The 20,737-nt window shown below is 34.5% G+C and overlaps 3 protein-coding genes across 3 annotated transcripts; 1 reads left to right on the top strand and 2 right to left on the bottom strand.

Annotated features, from left to right (window-relative positions):
* Positions 1 to 4,184: 4,184 nt before the first annotated feature.
* LOC143549465 (ankyrin repeat-containing protein NPR4-like) lies at positions 4,185 to 6,125 on the bottom strand. Its single transcript, XM_077040370.1, has 3 exons — positions 6,060 to 6,125; positions 4,380 to 4,993; positions 4,185 to 4,257 (listed from the first exon to the last, which is right to left on the bottom strand). The coding sequence occupies exons 1-3, from the start codon at positions 6,123 to 6,125 to the stop codon at positions 4,185 to 4,187; spliced, it is 753 nt and encodes a 250-aa protein (XP_076896485.1).
* An 834-nt stretch (positions 6,126 to 6,959) lies between these two features.
* LOC143549457 (HMG-Y-related protein A-like) lies at positions 6,960 to 8,301 on the top strand. The gene is made up of 2 exons (XM_077040358.1): positions 6,960 to 7,286; positions 8,076 to 8,301. Exons 1-2 carry the CDS (start codon positions 7,167 to 7,169, stop codon positions 8,277 to 8,279), a joined length of 324 nt encoding a protein of 107 aa, XP_076896473.1. The 5' UTR covers positions 6,960 to 7,166; the 3' UTR covers positions 8,280 to 8,301.
* Positions 8,302 to 9,163: 862 nt separating this feature from the next.
* On the bottom strand, positions 9,164 to 10,409 carry LOC143549447 (uncharacterized). Its single transcript, XM_077040347.1, has 3 exons — positions 10,199 to 10,409; positions 9,267 to 9,769; positions 9,164 to 9,196 (listed from the first exon to the last, which is right to left on the bottom strand). The coding sequence occupies exons 1-3, from the start codon at positions 10,407 to 10,409 to the stop codon at positions 9,164 to 9,166; spliced, it is 747 nt and encodes a 248-aa protein (XP_076896462.1).
* Between the last annotated feature and the right edge of the window lie 10,328 nt (positions 10,410 to 20,737).

The raw sequence follows: 20,737 nt of genomic DNA, 5'->3' as shown, positions 1-20,737 counted from the left end.
CTCATATCAGATGCTATAGCTGTCTTGAGTATGGTCATTTTGCATATGAGTGCCCCGGGCCAAACCCGAAAGAAGAAGCTACTAATTTGGTTCGTGAAGATTTGGATCCAACACTATTTTGAAGAGTAACGAGTCCATATCAAGATTAAGGGGGTGAATGAGGGATTAATCTTGATAAAGGTTTAAAAGTTTAAAGAGTTTGAGTTTGAGTCGGTTTAGTTTATTAAATTAGGAATATGATTTGGTTATTATTATTAATTTATTTGGTTTCCTAGTTTGAGTCTAATTAGGTTTCTTGATAAGAAAGTCAATAGTTTTAGTATAAATAGATGGTTTAGGGTTATTGTATTTTGTGTGGTTTTCGTTCTTAATAATATTGAAAGAGTCGTGAGGAGTTCTCAGAAAATTATCGGTGTTGTTCGTGTTGCTCGATCCAATTAAGTCCAACAGATGCTACATGAGTTTGGTAAATGTTATGTTTCTTTGGTTCTTCGGAAATTGTCTATGTTCCACTAATAAGATTCATATGGTTCTTCTAACTAGGATATACTTTCTATTTGATTATTGTTTAGAGAAAGGTCTTATGCTGACATATGGTTTGCGTTTAGTTGAATGTGGTTTTTCAAGTTCTTTCTTTGTTAAAAAGGTTTACCCGGTAATATTTGTCTATGTTGTCTGATTTTGTCTTACTGTCTTGATATGTTGGCAGTCTTTTGATCTGTACTGTAGACAAGATATCTATTTTGAATTGATGTTGTCTATTTGATTAGGTGTTGTTTGGTTAATTGTTTTGGTAAATCTGGGTGTAGTAGTTGATTACTCAAGTTCTTGTTAGGAGTTGTAAATTGTTGTTGATCTTATAATACATTCAGTTGTGTTTCTTTAAAAATATGGAGGTTAATTGCGATGTTTTTTTATAGGGTTGTTTTTTTATTTGTGTCACATCTTAATGAAAGTCTAAATGTTCTATTTTTGTTTTTGGTATTTGTTTTGTGTTCGTTCAAGTCTATTGTTTTGTTGAATAAAAGCGTTTTGCTATTTTTTGTTAGTGTTTTTAACATTTGAAGGTGAGTTTAAGGATAAGTATAAATTCTTGATAGTGTGTTTTTTCCTAGAATGATTCTGAATCTAAGTCTTGATATTCTATTTGAGAATTATGGTTGTTTGTGTCGTGTTAAGGTAGTATTAAAGAGGTTATTATATTTCTTTATTCTTGTTACTTGGTTTAACATCTTTTTTTTTTTAAAAAAAAACTATTAACAAAAAGGCTATTTTTTCGCTATAGTCCGTTCGTGTTATTAATTTTTTTTTTAAAATGTGTTTAGATTATCGAATTGAGGGGGGGAGGGGGGGGGGGGGGTTGAAATATGTTTAAATTCAATTCGTATAATCAAAATTTTGTGTTAAACATTGTATTAAATATTGTATGTTTTAGTTCTAACATCTTATGCTTGTTTTGTTAATGAGGTTTGGTTAATGGGCTTAGAGCTGATGGGCTTGGATAGCTATTGGGCTTAACAGTTAGACTTGTCATCTTGAGCATAGTCTGCGTTTATATGGGATCATCTTCTTATATAAAAAAAACTTAAGTGAGAATAGAGGATCGTCCTCTTTGATCGTTAATGGAGTTTTGTATTGCCGTTTGTTTTAATTTGTTTTGTTTGTATGTTATCACTTTATGATTTGTATCATTGAAGAACTCAATAGTTTTGAGTGAGTTCTTCTAGGGTTTGGTGGTTTTGGTTTGGGTTTAATATTTTAATAAAGATTTCCATCACCGTTTTATCGCTAATTATGTGTTCTTCGATTAAATCTCTGTTTCTGACATGTTTTGAGTGAGTTCTTCTAGGGTTTGATGGTTTTGGTTTGGGTTTAATATTTTAATAAAGATTTCCATCACCGTTTTATCGCTAATTATGTGTTCTTCGATTAAATCTCTGTTTCTGACATGTTTTGAGTGAGTTCTTCTAGGGTTTGGTGGTTTTGGTTTGGGTTTAATATTTTCATAAAGATTTCCATCACCGTTTTATCGCTAATTATGTGTTCTTCGATTAAATCTCTGTTTCTGACATGTTTTGAGTGAGTTCTTCTAGGGTTTGGTGGTTTTGGTTTGGGTTTAATATTTTAATAAAGATTTCCATCACCGTTTTATCGCTAATTATGTGTTCTTCAATTAAATCTCTGTTTCTGACATGTTTTGAGTGAGTTCTTCTAGGGTTTGGTGGTTTTGGTTTGGGTTTAATATTTTAATAAAGATTTCCATCACCGTTTTATCGCTAATTATGTGTTCTTCGATTATATCTCTGTTTCTGACATGTTTTGAGTGAGTTCTTCTAGGGTTTGGTGGTTTTGGTTTGGGTTTAATATTTTAATAAAGATTTCCATCACCGTTTTATCGCTGATTCTGTGTTCTTCAATTAAATCTCTGTTTCTGACATGTTATTAACTATATCACCTGCATAAATATTATTGTTTTTCTTTGCTTATTTTTTTAAATGCATGTCTTGTAGTATTCACCACAAGCCATTGAAGTATATCTCGTTTGGAAAACCAAATCCTTTTGTGTTCAAGAATGCGGAATCCATATTAATGCAACTTCAATCGTTGACAAGTGATGGTGATCCTAATGGCGATTACAAAGACATGAAATCCAACAATTTTGAAACCCTTATAACATGATTGGGGACAACCCATCAGTTGACATCAAGGGTGCAAGACAGGTTTGCTTTTATTCCTTCTAAATTTTATATAACTGGACTATGTTATTAGTTAAGTCTTGAGGTTATAACTTTATATGAACTTATTTTCTCATGTTTATATCTCAGGCTAGACATCCTTGGTTTTCTATATTGACCAGGACAGGTGTTTTTAGAGGAAAAGAAAACCATTCAGATTATCCTGCTGACCAGGTAAGTCAGATGTCACATGATTTCACGCCCGAGACGTAAACTAATTCCATTACTTGTCTCGTGCAGGTTGTCGATACGGTAGCGGATGCTGTGGAGTTTATCTTGCAAAGGTGAAGAAACACTAAGTGAACCCTGGACAGATTATAGATAATCTGGGGGTTAAGTAATGTTTCCCACGGGGATGAGGTTCAGCAGAGAAGGTTGTTCTTCTGGAAACCTGCAAAACAGACACCGTAAGCTCGTCACTGAGAAGGGGGGGGTTCCTCCTTGTGACCACCCTCCGGCGTGAGAATCAGACTAGATTGCTCTGAATATAAGTGTATATTAAGAGATTGCTAGATAAGATTGAGATATCAGATGATGTCCTTACCATTCCAAGGTGTTGGAGTATTTATAGCCGAAGGTAGGTTTCCAAGCAGGTACAGCCGGCTGAATAGTATTCCTGTTCTACCAACAGTGGACTACGCACAGGCCATGCTGGTTGGTGGATAGGTTACGGCCAACAGTAATAAGGTCGGCTGTATACTGTTCCTTTATTGCCGGCTACGCACTGTTCCACCAACTATAGGCTGCGCACGTCCCATCGTAAGGGTTGGTGAGTAGGCAGCGGCTAATAGTGACAAACAGTACTAGAGGGTGCTCCTCCTCGTATTGTTGTCGGTGACCTGTCACCCTGTGATTAGTTCATGGGCTCCTCTCGTCAAACTGTCTGTTCCGCCCATACCTTAGTAGGTATAGTACGAAAGACCTTCCAGAAGCATACGGACTGGCTCATTTAGGCGGGAGTATTCCCGCCTTGCTCATTCCTTCATGTGACTACTGAAGTAACGAATGCCTTGTGCGTGTAGCCATGCTGTTAGTGCGGGTAGCCTTCCCTGATGGCTTGTATCCGCAGCTGCGGGAACAGGCGGAATACTTTACCATTGGGAGGCTTTCCCTGCGGGTACAGCTGGCGTACTGCGCGTAAGGTTCTTTGAGCATGGTGGGTCCTGCTGGAGCAGTTGGTCATTGCGCAGACGTCCCTGTTCAAGGTGAGTCTTGCGGGTCCAACTGGGCTCTGCTGGGACCTACCTCTTCAAAAGGGAAGCTATTGCTTAGCATAAACACATTCTTTTTGTCGCCCATTATACTTCCAGAGATGACTCCCTAAATTAACATCATGTTTCATTTTCCATAATTTTCTTATAACGCGATTCAATCAACCAATACTACATCCAAGTGATATGTTAAAGTTAAAACTACTTTAAACAGGTTCACATTCATTTGTAAAGAAAATCAAACATCCAATTCATATATGGTGGCTGTAAGGAGTCTTAGTACAGCAAAACAATCATCAATACATAGTAAGCTACATATAAAAGGAAATGCATAATTAATGAATCCAAGTGCGCATCAACATTGTTTGGAGAATAACTTTTAACGATACCTTTATACGGGAAACGCCACCAAGGAGAATTGTTAGAATGTAACCTCTGTTTTCTGGTGTAAAGCATGCGTTTCTTGGGATTAAAGAGATAACGAGAATCATATGTAGAGCGAATCATATCCACCAAAATATGAAATTGCAATACTGCAAACACAATGACGGGTACGGTGGCAAATGCAGCAATAAGGATTGGCACCCATTTCAACCCCTGGTGGTATAGCACAAAGAAACTTGCGCTAAAAGTTACCATCATTGCTGCCACAGAGATGAAAAGTGATAGTAGGCCGGCCAGCAGCTTTCTAGGTAATGAAAAAAGGAAATCGAGTTGCTCGTAACCAGATGTGAGGATAGACAAGAACACTAGGAGTGAAGTTGAGGCAGAGAATAAAGAAATGGCGTCTGCAATAACAAAAACTAAGAAGGTACGTTTATGAATGAATATAGGCGGTCCATGGTCTTGGTTGTAGCCACCTGGAACTGTAAAGGCTACGGCAAAGGCAACGGTGATGATAAGTGTGGCAACAACCATGCAGTCTTTCATCCATTGCAATCCCTCAGAAAGTTGTCTATTATTTTCTTTAGAGAATAACTCATACGGTGTCAAGTCGTCATTGTTCTTCATGTCCCTCATATAAGGTGGCACCATGTCATAAACTTCCTACAACGTACACAAGTTATACACAACTCGTTATTTCCATGTACTGTTACATGAACAGTTGAGTAGTTTAGTACGATATATCACTACTGCTATACATCAGTATTGATAAAAATAAATGAGAAAGAACACCAAAAACAACCAACTAATTTTCTGTTTGTTAGTTATTGTTTTTACTTTGTCTTAAAAAATTCATCATTAGGTAGCTTTTTTATTATTATTATTATTATTATTATTATTATTATTATTATTATTATATTTGTACTTTTTTCCTATTATTGTTGCAAGCTAAATGTCATACACTAGAATTTTGTAACGGTACAACTTTGATTAGACCAAAGTGAAAAAAAGACAATCTTTGTACGTATACCTTGAGGGGAATGCTAAGAGTAAACATTAGTAGAGGGTACTTTAGTCATTTAATTAATTAGGGTTGTATTTCTATATATAGGGTACTACTTTATTATAAGACGGGCAAATTAGGTACCTGATTAGACACAATTTGTCAGCCCTACTTCATCGATCTCTAATTTTATGCTAGTAAAATCAATGGAGTAGATTGTTTTCATATTATTTGTTTGAGTTAAGTGTCATTTTAGTACCTATTGTTTGTTTAACTACGCAACTTTAGTACCCTTTTTGAATTTATTGCAAATGGTCACCTCAGTTTTTTAAAACTTGCAATTTATGTATCTTTTTTTAACCCCGTCTATTTTATCCGTTAAGTCAGGGGTACTTTGGTAATTTTGTTATTTTATTTATTTTTCTTTTCTTTTAGACAGAATTACAAATTTTGTCCTTTAAAAAAAGCCAAATTACGGTTCGTGTCCTTTTCTAAGTTTCCTTGCAGGCGGTGTACTTTAAACTTTTTTTTCCTACAAGTTATGTCCTTTACGCTAACTGGGTTAGAAAAACTCTGTTAAATCCCATCACGTGAGAAGCATGTGAGGGTAGTTTTGTCTTTTTACCTACCCTGCTGCTTCTTCTTCTTCTTCTGTTTCTGTGCTGCCTCATCTCACTTCTCTCTCTATGTTCTACCACACCATCACCATAACCACTCCTCAAACACCATCACCACCGCCACCATAGCTCCGCTACCAGCCACCGCTCCATCTCCGATTCCCTCATCCACCATCGTCCTCAATTCTGATTCGTTTGGAATTAGGGTTCTATCACAAAACACCTCTTTTTTAGGGTTTTAATTTCTGATTTTTGTTCATCTCTAAAAATAAACCAACCCTACCGTCACCAACCACCATGCCAGAATCGTCGCCACCATCATCACCATGCCTGAACACCACCCAATGTCGGAAACTGTCGTCACTAACAACTCCGGCCACAAAACCGTCTACCGAAATCTCTGACCACACAACCGTTCACCAACATCTCCTACCCGATTTTTCCATCAACCCCCTTGCTCCTCGTAAGAAGCCGCCGTCTCCGCCGGTTTGTTCTTTTCACTCGTCTTCTCCGGCGGACCTGCAACAGCGTCACCGCCATCTCTGATATAGGGATTAAAACTTAAAACGCACCATCAGAAGCTTCAATCGACTCAAGTTTTCGGATTAAAACCTGCAACAGTACCGCCACCATCTAATCATCGGTGAATCGCTTCAATCGACTCAAGTTTTCACTCGTCTTCTCTGTATGAATCTTGTTTATTATTATTATTATTATTAATATTATTAAGATCCATCACTGTATGCTCAAAAGGACAAAAAGACAAAAAGACAAAAAGACCAATATACCCTCACATGCTTCTCACGTGATGGGATTTAACAGAGTTTTTCTAACCCAGTTAGCGTAAAGGACATAACTTGTAGGAAAAAAAAGTTTAAAGTACACCGCCTGCAAGGAAACTTAGAAAATGACACGAACCGTAATTTAGCTTTTTTTAAAGGACAAAATTTGTAATTTTGTCTTTCTTTTAATCAAATTCCCCTTTTTTTAACTTCACTAACCCTAAAATCCCTAACACAAAGCATCCTCCAACCAGGTCATCATCGATCATCATGTCCGAACATAAATCACTTCAAAAGATCCCACACCTTCACACACTATGCTACCCTACTTCCTTCAATGGCCGCCAAACCAGTTAACCCAGGGGTAATTTCATCTTCCAATTGTTGTAGATAATTTGTATATATGTTTAGAAATTGAAGTTTCGTGTGTGTTTATGCAGATGATATTTGCAGCAATTGATTTGCTTAAAGAAAAGGATGGTTCAAGTGAATCTTCGATCTCAAACTACATCGAATCTACTTATGTGAAGAAACACGGACCTAATCCCCTAAGGGTCTAGATCCAATGGGTCCACATGGTATGGGTCAAACGACTACTAAACAACGATACAAGTCGATCTCCCAAGTCCAATGACGAAAAGCTGCAAACAACCACCATGAGCTCGTTACGGGAAGGACAAAAAGGGGGGGGGGGTCTTCCCGTAACCACCCTCCAGCGTGAGAATAAGTACATTTCTGATGGTGAGAAAGTACTAAGTATTGAGAGTAGATTGTGGGGGAGTGAATGAATATCTCATGAAGATGATGAAGGGTATTTATAGCCGAAGGATGTGGAAATATGATTGGCCAAGCTGTCCCTTTCTAGAAGATTCTTTCGTAACAACCTGGACACGTGTCCGCACCTGATAGGACGAACCCATTTGGTCGTGTAAACGGTTATAACAACCTGGACATGTGTCTACATATGATAGGACGAGCTATCTTGACAATGTGCACGGTTATAACAACCTCGCCAGCTGTCCTTCTATCATTGGCTGTTACGTCTCGTGTTACCCAAGGAAAGATCCTTGTAAATCTTCTAGAGGAGTTGGTTAATTACAGCTATCCTTTGGCGTTACCCTTTGGTCATCTTTGCGGGTGGAAGTAACACCCTGCGGATGACTTCTGAGGATGCTAGGATCTTCCCGCACATAGTCTCTAGAAATTATTATTGTTCTTCCTTTGTCTTGAGTTATGCGGGTGTTCTATATGCTCCGCGGGTGACTATTGAGGAAGTCCTCTTTCACCCGCGGGTGAGTTTTAAGAGTATTTGGATCTTTATGTTACCCTAACTCTATATTATTATTCTTTACCGGAGGATTACGACCACTTTTCTCGCCGATCAGTTGAAGAAACCGATTGACCATGACAAGCTAGTGGTGTTGAATAACAACTACTCTCGGCCAGAATTTATCATTCCGGCGAAACACGGTCGTGGCTGTCCTCCCAAAGCAAAGGATCTGGCATGGGATGAAGGGTGGTCTTCGGAGGTCTCTGACGGAGCGTAGGGCGGAGGTGGTAGCGCGTATTTCGGGGGAAGCGGAGGGAAGGGTGGTCGGCGAGGAGGTTGTGGATTGGGATGATGTTGTAGGTGGGTTGGTTTAACGGTGGAGGACGGTGCGGGTGAGTCATGTGGGTGAATGGATCTGTTGTGTTGTTTGTAGGGTTGAATGTGTTTGATTTTGATTTGATTTAAATTGAACTGATACAATAGGAATAATTATATTATTATTATTATTGAGATGCGGGATGGATCCATGAGGTAGCGAATGTAACGTTATGTTGGATTTGGAGTGAAAAAGATGGAGTTGAGACTGGGGTCTTAAATCATTGATGAAAGATGAAGACGAGATGATCGATGATGACTATGAATGATGCTTGGTATTAAGGATACTTGGGTTAGTAAAAGTATAAAAGAGCGAAACTTGATTAAAAGAAAAGAAAAGAAAATAAAAAGTTAAATAAAATAACAAAATTTCTAAAGTACCCCTGACTTAACAGACAAAATAGACGAGGTTAGAAAATGTACAAAAATTACAAGTTTTAGAAAACTGAGGTAGCTATTTGCAATAAATTCAAAAATAATACTAAAGTTGTGTAGTGATGTACTAAAATTGCACTAAACTTTATTTGTTTTGTAAGAAATATATTTGGTTGATGTTGGAGAAAGATTGGCCTAACCTTTAATTAATCTTTATGAGTTGATCTCCCAAATTTTCAAATAGCTATTTTTAGGGTATAGTACTTGTAAATTATGCTAGTAAATTACAGAATAACTCATTTCCTTTTATGATTTATTATCATTATAATCATTCAACATCGATCTTTTTCCACTCAAGATAATATTATAGTATTATACCATTTCATACTACATTAGCTCAATCATTCACACTTAGCTAGTAGGGAATGGTTGAACGAACAGTAGCTGTAATATTTAATTTATACTTGAAATAATTAGTTAAGAAGTCATGGGTCGAGATTAAAGATATATATACCTTGAACCATAACAATTCTCGTTGCATAAATAGAGATGCTTCAGACGTCTTGGCTGCCATGAAGCTTGAACTGGACCTTGTACTGCGCCCAACTAAATGAAGCAGGTTATTCTCATCTTTGTCACATAATATACATACTTCGTTCTTGAAGTCGCCGATCTCATATAATAGGTTGTAGATACCTAGATGACTGTGAATAACAGCTATATGAAATATAGTTTGCGATTCCCAATTTTTAATAAGCATAAGATCAGGATTCGTTCCAAGCAACTCAACAATAAACCAAGTGTTGCCTGCTTCCGCAGCAACAAACAATACACTATGAGGAGTACGATATGTGTCTCGTTCAAATCTGGATTCGACGACAGGCCCTTTGAGCATACTCTGAATGTCATTAACGTTCATTGTTCTTGTAGCATGTCCCATAATGATTTTTAATAATTTCATTGCATACGTATCCTCTTCAGAGGCAGGTTGTACTCCCATATGAAACAATTTAAATGCTGAAAAAACAAGTACCAAATAAGGAACAATCAATCAAATTAATGCTCCATCGTATATCTATCTGTGAAATATGATTAGTGCTTACTTGATTCTATAATTCGGGTGATTAAGTTCTTTTCTACTCTATTAAATCCTTCAGGCTTTCGAGCCAAAACAATAAGTAAAGATATGCCTTTCAGCTTAAGTTCTGGATGGTCCTCCACAATTTGGAAGACGATGTCTGGGGAAGACAAATGACAATCTCTTAATGATGCGAAAGCAAGAAAACGATTAAAATAGTAAATAGTACAATTAAGAAGTTAACACTGATCCTTAGATACTTAATAAAAAGGGCTTCTTAATTTTCCTTAAGAATAATACTCAAGAATTAATATATACACTTTAACTTATAAGCAAATTGATCATGGAGAAACACAAGATTGAATTACATACCAAAGAAACCATTTCCAGACAATAGAATAGTGTAAGTTCTATAACATCATCTGTCCAATGATCGCTATTCATCTTCTCGGAGCTATCATAAAGATACTTCACTGAGTTGTATTTCCCGACTAAAGCACTGGCTAACAATGGCAAACTTTCATAAGAACCACGGATGTACGACAGACCCTGATTCTTTTCCATCATAATCTTAGCCATTTTCGTATTTCCAAATGTACATGCTATGTAAAAAGCGGTGTTGCCAAACTTATTTTTCAGTTCCAGCTCCTACTTTGTCATCATATATACTAAATTCTTCACAAAATTTAAGGTGTGCCGTGTCTCTTCCACTGTCACCGCCACATGCAGTGCTGTGTCAAGATTCTTAGTGAGACCAAACCGCACCAGATCTGGGCGTTTGTCAAACATGAGCTTTGCTGTTTCCCAGTCGCCCGTAATGGATGCTTCATATAATGTAAGTACTAGATCGCCCGTCGGTTTCCAAGATAAGTTGGGATTATTATTTTATTATATTATATATATATTTTTTTGATGTTTGGGTAGTTTGGAGAAGTATTCATGGTTTCGAGTCAATTTTTGGAACTTGTTTTAGTTCTAGGTGATCCATTATGTGAACTAGTGGATTTGAATAGTATGTATGACGATCCACTAGTTGAAAGATGTGGTATGTTTCTCAGAATTCGTGATAAGTTGGCAAACATGTATTCACATCCGCTGATCAGCTAGTTCAACTATCGGATCAGCTATAATAAAAACAAGTTTCTAATATTGACTAGAAATCATGAAAGCTTCTTGAAACCAGCTAAAGATAAAAATAAATAGCACAATACGTTTATACTTTTATAAGAGCCTTCACATCTATGTTACCCACACACAATATTTAGAGCATCCATAGTCTATGCAACCCAAAAATTGTTACGACATTTGTGAAAGTGCTTTATGTATACAATATAAGAAAACATATCTGCTCTATTAGAGTCTAGAGAGGATTCCAAAACAGACTATTCATAACTTGTTCAACTAATTAATTAAATTTGCAAAATATGATTGAAGTAGATTTTCATGCTATCAGATGCTACTAAATTAAGGGGTTTCTCGTTTAATATATGGAATATATATATATATATATATACATATATATATTACCAGATAGATATGCCGGAAGGGAGGCATTAGAAGTACTCGGAATGCCAATTCGTTGCTCATGCTTCTTCATGGTATTTGCCATTGAACTCGCCAGCTTGTCAAATTTTATGTGATTCGTCTCTGCACCTATTTAATGATTTATATAAACGTTGGGTGGTGGTTTAAAACAGAAAACAAGGTCAGTTTTTTTTTCGGTTCTGTTTATTTATTTTTCTAAAGGAAATTTTACTAATTGTCCTTTTCACTAATAAATTGCAACTATTCCTCTATCAAAAGTGAGCTAGTCTTACAACAACTAAAACAAGGTCAGTATAGTAGCAATAAATAACTTATGCCAATAAGCCAAAGGCCATCTACTTATAAAATCCATCTAACCCACTTTGTAACACCATTTTAATGAGGTCACTTGACCTTGCTGTTTGGTGAGAACATAACACTCGCATAGTCGCATTGGAGCCTCAGTTCTCTTCTCTATAACTTAACTACGTAAAAAACACATTTTCTACAAATTAAAATTTTGGTTGACTTTTAAAAATCTTTCATATCCAACTTTCTATCTCAATCTTTATCATACGCACAAACGCTTATTTTCTTATTTTTCCTATTTTGCATACAATTACAACAACATATAAGAGGTTGAATATGTGCATCTAAATTAGAGATGTTAGTTAGTTTTATGTAACTCTATAAAAAAAATCCAGTGTAACGATGTTTTAGTTGTTATTTATATTTATTCCAATGTATTATATAGAAAGTATGAATATAGAGACTTTAATGTAAATGCTCCGAGGTACGAATATTACAAATAGATGAAGTTGTTTCTTTTTATTTTTTATTTTTTGCAAATAGTTGCCAGCTCGCTACTACATTCACCTAGGGATGGCGATAAAACCTGAGAATGGGAATGGCTGACATATCTGGGACGGGTATAGGGTTGGGTAGTTAATTACGATGACATTAATACTTTTAAAATTGTTTGCGGTATTGGATATGGTGATGTACCTGTTTCGAGGACAATATATATATATCCATTTATCCAATTATATATTGACATGATTTTCTTTTTCTTTATTTTTTAAATTTATTTTAAATATATACAATATTATACCCGATGATATTCCTAGTTTCAACAACTTGATTTGTGTTAATTATATACTGTTTATAACACACACATTATTTTAAAATTATACAGTATATATACACCCGAAATATACAGGTATGTGCGATTCCCAATAAGTAATTACCCGATAAATATCTGCGAAACATGAGAGAATATATTATAATCGGGTATGAGGCTCAGAACATCAACATCGCTAAAACTCCACAAACTATCCATCAGTGCCATATCAGATTACGAACTTTTATTAAAATCCCTTACTTTCTTTAATAACACCAACATTCATAAACTCCATTAAAAATTATTATATGTAATATGCATATATACATATATATATATATAGGATGAGTGTCATTACAGAACCCTTAAATTATTAAAGGACTTGAAGGAACCATTGAAAACTAACGTTTTTTATAAAAAATTTTGTATGTTAATGTTATTTGAGTGTAGTTTCATCATTTTGTATATCTATATTTATAATTACAGTTTTGAAAATAAGTTTTTATACATATCTATGTTTTATTTTACACCTATGTAAATTTGTTAATACATAAATTTTACACATATGTAAACTTGTGATTTATATATGTAATCAAAATTTTTATATAAAAAATGATAAAACTACTCTTAAATAATGTTAGTATATAAAAAAATTAAAAAAATGTTTGATTGTTTAGAGTCCTAACAGTTCTTAACTTTTTTGGAGTTCTTAAATGATACCAACCATATATATATATATATACACACACACACACACACACACATCCCCTATATAAGATTAGGTTCATTTCAGAAGTGTTTTTAGTGCGAGAAGTGCGAGAAATCATTATAACTAATCATAATTTTTCTTTTAATTTTATCTTTAATTTATGTTGAAGGGTATAATTGTAATCTCCATAAATGTGTGAATATGGTAACTATTAATTGTTAGAGGTTTCAAATAATATTTTATATTATAATTTACTTAAACATTTGCAAGAAGTTAGTGTACGTATTCTTCAAACATTTGCAAGTAATATCTTATTTTTTATTTTTCTTAAATATTTGATTATGGCAACTATTTTTTATTTGTCTTTAATTACTGTATGTATTGTACGTATTCCTCATGTTAACATTAGTGTCCAACAATTCTTCAAATTAATGTATTTTTGTACAAACCGTTGTAAATGATAAACTATTTTGTATATTACGAAAAAACACTACATATCATACATGACAACATACTATGTTTTACTTACACATCCCATAGACATGAGTTTGCATATTTTCTTACATGTGTTCACCATAATACTTCAAATATATTTTTATAAAACAAAATTTAACATCACCCTAATTACTTAGTTGCGTCAACTATTTGTATTAATGTGTAGGTATGTACGCACGAATATATGTATGTATGTAGGTACGCAAGTATGTGTAGGTGTGTAGGTAAGTACGCAAGTATGTAGGTATGCATATATGTGTAGGAATGTAAGTATGTACGAACGTATGTATGTATGCTAGTATGTATGTATGCGTGCATGTACGTACGTACGTACATTTGTGTGTATGTGGTATGTGTAGGTACGTACGTAAGTATATATGTATGTATGTACGTTGGTATGTATGTATGTATGTATGCATGTGTGTAGGTATAATAACTGAGATGAGGTTAAAAATTGATTAAAAGTCCATCACAAAAATATTACTTATAATATAGTGAATGGTTGAATGTCTTAAAGATTTAAATTTTCTTGAATAAGAGCTCTTAATTACAAGATAATTGTTGTTACGATTTAATTAATTAAGACGTAAATGCTGGTAACGGATGGAGACATTGAAGTCTGATTTAATGATTCTAAACACCAAATACATTTATACCCTTTTGAATTAAATATATGCTGCAATAATGTGTAATTAATTACAAATATGCCATTTGGATTGTATACCATTGATTAAACACCATCAATGGTCTAGATCTACTTCTCGCACTTCTTACTTTAAAATCATTTCTCACATGATCCATCCCCTATATATATATATATTTATATGTGTGTGTGAACGAGAGAGAGAGAGAGAGAGGGAGAGAGAGAGAGAGAGAGAGAGAGAGAGAGATGGTAGCCCACTTATTTGATCACGTGTGGTTCGTGTTCAAGTCTTTTCCCACAATGCTTACCCCTCCCTTTCTTGGCCCGTCCGTCTGTCACATCACACAAACCACACCTACAACTAGAGGTGCACAAATCGGGTTTTTCAAATACCCGGGTTCGGGTATGGAACCGGGTTCGGGTATGACCCAGTATTGGAAAATCGGGTATTGGTAAAAACCGGGTCGGGTCCGGGTACTGCTTCTAAAAACCATACTCTATGCATCGGGTTTATGTCAGGTATAGAACCGGGTATTTTAAAACCAGGTATAGAATACCCTATTTTCGGGTATTGAAAAAACCCTATTTGTGGGTGTTTTCGGGCTTTTCTCCAGGTATTTTTTTGGGTATAATCTGGATTTTTTAAAAGATTGCACTTTTTAGGGGTATTTTTCGGGTATTTTAAGGTATTTTTCAGGTATACATTGGGTATTAGAAATACCTAGTTTCGGGTTTTGGAAATACCATGTTCCGCGTATAGAACGGGTTCGGGTTTTCGGGTATTACCGGCTACAAATCGGGTCCGGTTTGGGTTCGGGTTTTCATACCGAAATGCATACCTTATCCGTACCCTACGGGTAGGGTCGGGCACGGGTATTAAAAAACCGGTTCCGAATTTTTTCGCGTCCGGTTCCAGATTTGGGTTTTTTTTGCACCTCTACCGACAACCTTAACGTTATGGGCGGCGCTCTCATTGCATCATTGCCATCCCTACTTTCAGCTTGGTATTCCTATTGTTTTTTATTTCTTTCACCTTAATCATTTTTTATATATAAATAATAGTTATTATTAATGTGCTTTATCTTTTAAAATGTTCTTTTTATCAATTACTTTTCACTTTTATTTAATGTAAATTTTCACTAATTTCTTCCAATTAAGTTTTATTTTTTCTTTTTTATTATGTTTGGTCATTTTAACTTGTTAAATATAAAATCAAAACATTGAACTCTTTAAGTCATCATGGTTTCTTTCTTAACCATTTTAATCCATGGCATTAACTCTAAAAGATATATTTTTATTAGTTTTCATGAAATACCAAAAATACTTATGTTTATTGATTTCTTTTGGACTAAACTAATTAAAGTGCTAAACAGCATGGTCAAAAATCAAACTTAAAAAGATAGTTGTAAATAAGTACTTAAACAATTAGTTCTTACATATGATTTCTGAATTGATTCAGAAGTAATTCACGAGATCATGCACTCTTCTTTCTTAGATATAACTTTCCTAGCCTAGTTATAACATAAAAAGTACATCTGGTTGGATCCAGCCTATTATTGAAATAAACAACTCGCACACAGTACTCCCTTTCCAAAAAAGATCAAGATCCCAAGCACTACACTTAGATTTATTAGATTTGTTGCTAAAATATCGGTATTAAACCCGAAACTCTCGGCGGATGGCCAGTGGCCCAAAGAAACGAAAGAACCGGTTACATTTTTCATATGATCTCATCGTATAGATAGACTAAATATTTTGCCCCACCTCTTTTCTTTTTAATTTACCATTTAAGTACTTCTTTAAAGTTCTCTCTTCATCTTGGTTACTAAAACTAGTTCACATTTTTTGGTCGTATATTTAGGTTTAGTTTTCATCCATGCAGTTAGTGTTAGGGACGAAAAGGGTTAAATAATGAAGTTATAGTGACTTGAAGGTTTAAATTTTTTACTTCTGAACAATTTCCAAACCAGTTAGACTGAAAACATAACTTAACTCTATTTATAAGAATCTTATACCATTAAATCTGGATTATTGCATTATTATTAAACTTAATAATCTCTTGTTTAAAATTACGATCATGTATTTTGTCAAAATAAGAGAAAGAGATGACGTGAAATATGAAATACGGCATATTCTCGGCGTTCTCTTAAAGAAATAGAATATTCTTGTACCCATTGCTCACTACTATTTACGATGCCTTTGATTAAAAAAATGTAAAAGATGCAAATAGTCCCATCACAAAACAAAAGAGTGTTTTTAGGATATGTTTTCGTAGACTAATTAAAATTAAGATATTTAGAACGTTTTTTTCCTTAAGGTGCTAATTGTTAAAAGTAAACTAATAAACAAAGACTTTTTAAAAGGGACATTTATTTATATAGGGCACGTGAATATTTAACAATTTTAAATACATAATAATAAGAACCGGTGATTTACCGGCTTGTTACGTGAGAAACCGGTCGCCAAAACCTGAGTGTTGCAGTAGTGAGTTAATGCGATTTTGTTGGTATTGGCTACGTTTGTTACGATAGCAGAACTAAAACAAAAAAATTAATTCGTCAAATTAACATAATAAAATAAAAAACCAAAAAAACTTGCGAAACTCATATAGCGTATTAAAAAAATTAACATATTTATTCTGTTGGTAAAACCCGAGCACTACGACTAAGGGTGGCAAACCCAACCCAAATGGGTTGTTTTGGGTCAAGATGGATAAACTTTAAAAGTAAAATGGGTTAAGATGGATCATAAAAATTCTACAAGTGGGTCAGGATGGGTTGGAAATATACAAGTGAGTTTCATTTATATGTTAAAATGGGTCAAAACAAAATATCCAAGTTATCCAAAATTTATCTATTTCAAAATACCCAAACTATCATGTGCGAAACAAAACTCATCTAAAACCCAAAAAACGATCAAAACGAAACAAAAACCCCGAACTGACTAAAACGAAACAAAAACGAAACTGAACCAAAATAGAAAAACGACCAAAACGAAAAAAACGAAATGAAACCAAAAAACTGACCAAATCGAAACAAAAAAAGCGAAATGCAACCGAAAAGCTAACTAAAACTAAACAAAAACACCGAATCGACCAAACCGAAACAAAACTGAATCGAAATAGAAAACCGACCAAAACGAAACAAAAAACCGATATGAAACCGAAAATTCGACCAAAACGAAATAAAAAAAAAAAGCGAAATGCAATTGAAAAGCGGACCAAAACACAACAAAAACACCGAACCGACCAAAACGAAACAAAAACACCGAATCGACCAAAACAAAACAAAAAAACCAAAACGAAACTGAAGCAAAATAGAAAATGACCAAAACAAAACAAAAAAAATAGCGAAATGCAACTGAAACCTGACCAAAACAAAACAAAAACACTGAACCGACCAAAGCGAAACAAACAAACGAAACGAAACTGAACCGAAATAGAAAAACGACCGAAACGAAACAAAAAAAACCGAATTGAAACCGAAAAACTGACCAAAAGGAAACATAAAAAAACTAAATGCAATTTAAAAGCCGGACCAAAACGAATCAAAAACAGCGAACCGACAAACGAAACAAAAAAACTGAAATGAAACTAAACCGAAATAGAAAAATAACCAAAACGATAAAAAAAACGATATGAAACCGAAAAATTGATCAGAACGAAACCAAAAAAAAGCGAAATGCAATTAAAAAGCTTACCAAAACGAAACAAAAAACTGAAACGTAGCCGACCAAAGTAAAACAAATGAATCGAAACAAAACAAAAAAAAAAGGAATGAAACCGAAAAACTGACTAAAACAAAACAACACTGAAACAAGAAAACCGAGAAATCAAAACCGAAATCATTGAAACCGAGCAGATACCGAAACCGACCGAAATGAAAAAAAAAACAAAACCGAACCGAAAAAACCCCGAAAAACTCGAAATTTGAACCAGAACAAAAAGTTGTTTTTTTTTTTTTTTTTATGTACGAGGAGGATGGGGAAATATTTTAGTTATTTTACATTTTGCGTTTTTTATTTATATTTTGAGTTATTATTTTTTTAATAGTTTTTTTGAGTATTTTTTTGTGGGGTTTTTAAAACCCTTTGTATGTCAACCTTCACTTGGGTCAAGATGGGTTAGTTTTATCCATCTTGACCCATATTCATCCTAACCCTCTATTTTAAAAATCTATCCTAACCCCATATCCATCCTGACCCATACCCATCCTGACCCATCACCCAAATCCAACCCAACCTACTCCTATTGCCACCTCTAACTACGACAATAAGTTGACACGAAATTAGCCTCTGAAGCCAGCGTGAACCAGGTTAAGATAATATAGTCTGACCAGAGTGGAGCAACGAGGCTCTCAAAATTGGAGAGGGTGGTGGCGTAAACTAAACCAAAGAAAGTCGTCGTTCTTAAAAAATGATATCTGTTAGATCGGTAAAACTCGACGTTTTAACAATTGGATTTACATAAACATTTTTTAAATACAATTTAAAAAAAAACATTATCAACACCTATATTCTAAATATTTATTAATCAAATGATGTTTTTAAATGGGTTTAATGGTCCACCACAATGATGCCATGTTGGAAAACAAGTTGCCTTGGAAAGAAAATGAGTTACTGCAAATTTGTAAGGCCCCGATTCTGATACCCTACTTTAGCGTTGAATTTATTTATAAAGACAGTTTTTAAATATCAGAGTGAATTAACACTTTTGTGGAAACATTAAACTTCAACCATATATTACAAAATCATTCATATCTTTTCATAACAATCAAACTCTTGTTTTAAAACATAATATAAAAGTCATTTTAAAACATAATAACATTCTTTTCAAGATGCCAGCCTCTTCAGTCCAATGACATGTGACTCCCTTAAGCTAGCTGCCTTAGCCAATTTACATACGTGCATACTAAAAGTCAGCTACGCTGATCGAGTTCTACTTAATCAGGCAACAAACATTACATATACATGTATATGTATCCAAAGACGCATATTATATACTTAACTTACCTTTCATTCATACATACAAACATACATTCTTACATCATTACTTTCATACTTTAATATTTTTCTTTCTTTCCTTCTTTCTTGATTTATCTTACTAATACGTATATAATCATTTCTACTTTTTTAAAAACCATTTCACCCGACTTTATCGAGTATTATTAGGGCCTGGTTCCCTTTCTGCCTTGGATATTATTAGGGTCCGGTTTCCTTCTGCCTCAAATATTATTAGGGCCTGGTTCCCTTAAGCATCGGATAACCATACAACCACACATCTTCCTCGAATATTATTAGGGTCCGGTTCCCGTGTGCATCGAATAACCATACAACCATACAATAGATATACAAACGTTCATAAATACTTACTTGTATACCTCTAATTCTTTCTACATTCATTCATTATATCAATATCATTCATAAAGCATTCATAAACATTCATATATCATACTGATGTGTTGTAAAACACACTTGTTTCCGCACCTTTTTATCATCTTTTTATTGCTTAGTTATCTAATAAATAATGGTTTTGGCTTGTTTTAACATGATCTTACAAGGTTTATTATCTTTCGTAGGTTACGGGTTTTAAAAGAGAAAATGACTGGGTTTTGGAAGACTTAAAAGACTTTTATGATCAAGTTTTGAAGACCAAACTCAAGGCCTGACCCAAGCCCACTAGGGGAAAGCCTCTCACACATGAATATATAATAAACAAAACAAAAAAAACCCTAACCCCCCCCCCCCAACTTCTGATCGACAGCTTCACACAAAGGAAAAAAGAGGAGTTTTTGGGGTTTTGGCGGCCAAGGGAAGAAGGAGAAGAGCAGCAAACGTGACTCGGTACAGTAGATAGGGGTCGTTTCTCATCATTTATCTCAGCCCCAAGCAAGAGTATAACATCCATAATCTTTGTTTTCTTGTTCTAAGTTCATAACTATTTGATTTTGTACTTTAAAGTGAATTGTTTTGCAATTGAGATGAAGATTGAAGTGTGTATGATCATAATTGATTGTTGGATGATTTTGATTATGTTTTTGGTGATTAATATGATGTTTAATTTGAGTTATTGCCGCTGTCCAAAAATTATGTTTGGATAAACTTCTTTGTTCTACCTAGGTTAGATGATTAGTGTTTGGTTTTGATGAGTTATATGCATTGTTTGGTTAATATGAATTGAATTGCTATTGAAATTTTGGTTTAATGATGAATTAGGTTGTGTTTAGTGGCTTCCATATTAGTGATATTATCTCATAATCTCGTGCCTCGATTAATTGAATTGGTTTTGATCGATAGTTTCATGTTCAAGTCTTTACTTTGTGTTTAGAGTTTGTTTGCGGTAGGTACAAGCGTAAGGTTTTGTTGAGATTGTATTTGATATAATTCAGCGGGTGAGCACCTTCTTAGAGACCGAGAGG

The sequence above is a fragment of the Bidens hawaiensis genome, unplaced genomic scaffold, assembly GCF_021521415.1.
Source record: "Bidens hawaiensis isolate Kalapana, Puna unplaced genomic scaffold, B.hawaiensis_p1.1 tig00000978_1, whole genome shotgun sequence".
NCBI classification, from domain to species: Eukaryota; Viridiplantae; Streptophyta; class Magnoliopsida; order Asterales; family Asteraceae; genus Bidens; species Bidens hawaiensis.
The sequence above is the reverse complement of the archived record's forward strand: the minus strand, read 5'-3'. Positions and strand labels throughout refer to the sequence as shown.

What these genes read in the sequence shown, in the direction of transcription:
- LOC143549465 (XM_077040370.1), bottom strand. Translation starts at nt 6,125, where the DNA reads ATGGTGGATGAGGGAATCGGAGATGGAGCGGTGGCTGGTAGCGGAGCT. An exon ending in CTATGGTGGCGGTGGTGATG is followed by an intron (nt 4,994 to 6,059) that starts GTGTTTGAGGAG and finishes TGTACGTTGTAG; the next exon opens with GAAGTTTATGACATGGTGCC. An exon ending in CTTTACACCAGAAAACAGAG is followed by an intron (nt 4,258 to 4,379) that starts GTTACATTCTAA and finishes TTTTATATGTAG; the next exon opens with CTTACTATGTATTGATGATT.
- LOC143549457 (XM_077040358.1), top strand. Translation starts at nt 7,167, where the DNA reads ATGCAGATGATATTTGCAGCAATTGATTTGCTTAAAGAAAAGGATGGT. An exon ending in ACGGACCTAATCCCCTAAGG is followed by an intron (nt 7,287 to 8,075) that starts GTCTAGATCCAA and finishes CTCTATATTATT; the next exon opens with ATTCTTTACCGGAGGATTAC.
- LOC143549447 (XM_077040347.1), bottom strand. Translation starts at nt 10,409, where the DNA reads ATGGCTAAGATTATGATGGAAAAGAATCAGGGTCTGTCGTACATCCGT. An exon ending in GGAAATGGTTTCTTTGGTAT is followed by an intron (nt 9,770 to 10,198) that starts GTAATTCAATCT and finishes TTGTTTTTTCAG; the next exon opens with CATTTAAATTGTTTCATATG. An exon ending in GAGAATTGTTATGGTTCAAG is followed by an intron (nt 9,197 to 9,266) that starts GTATATATATCT and finishes TAAATATTACAG; the next exon opens with CTACTGTTCGTTCAACCATT.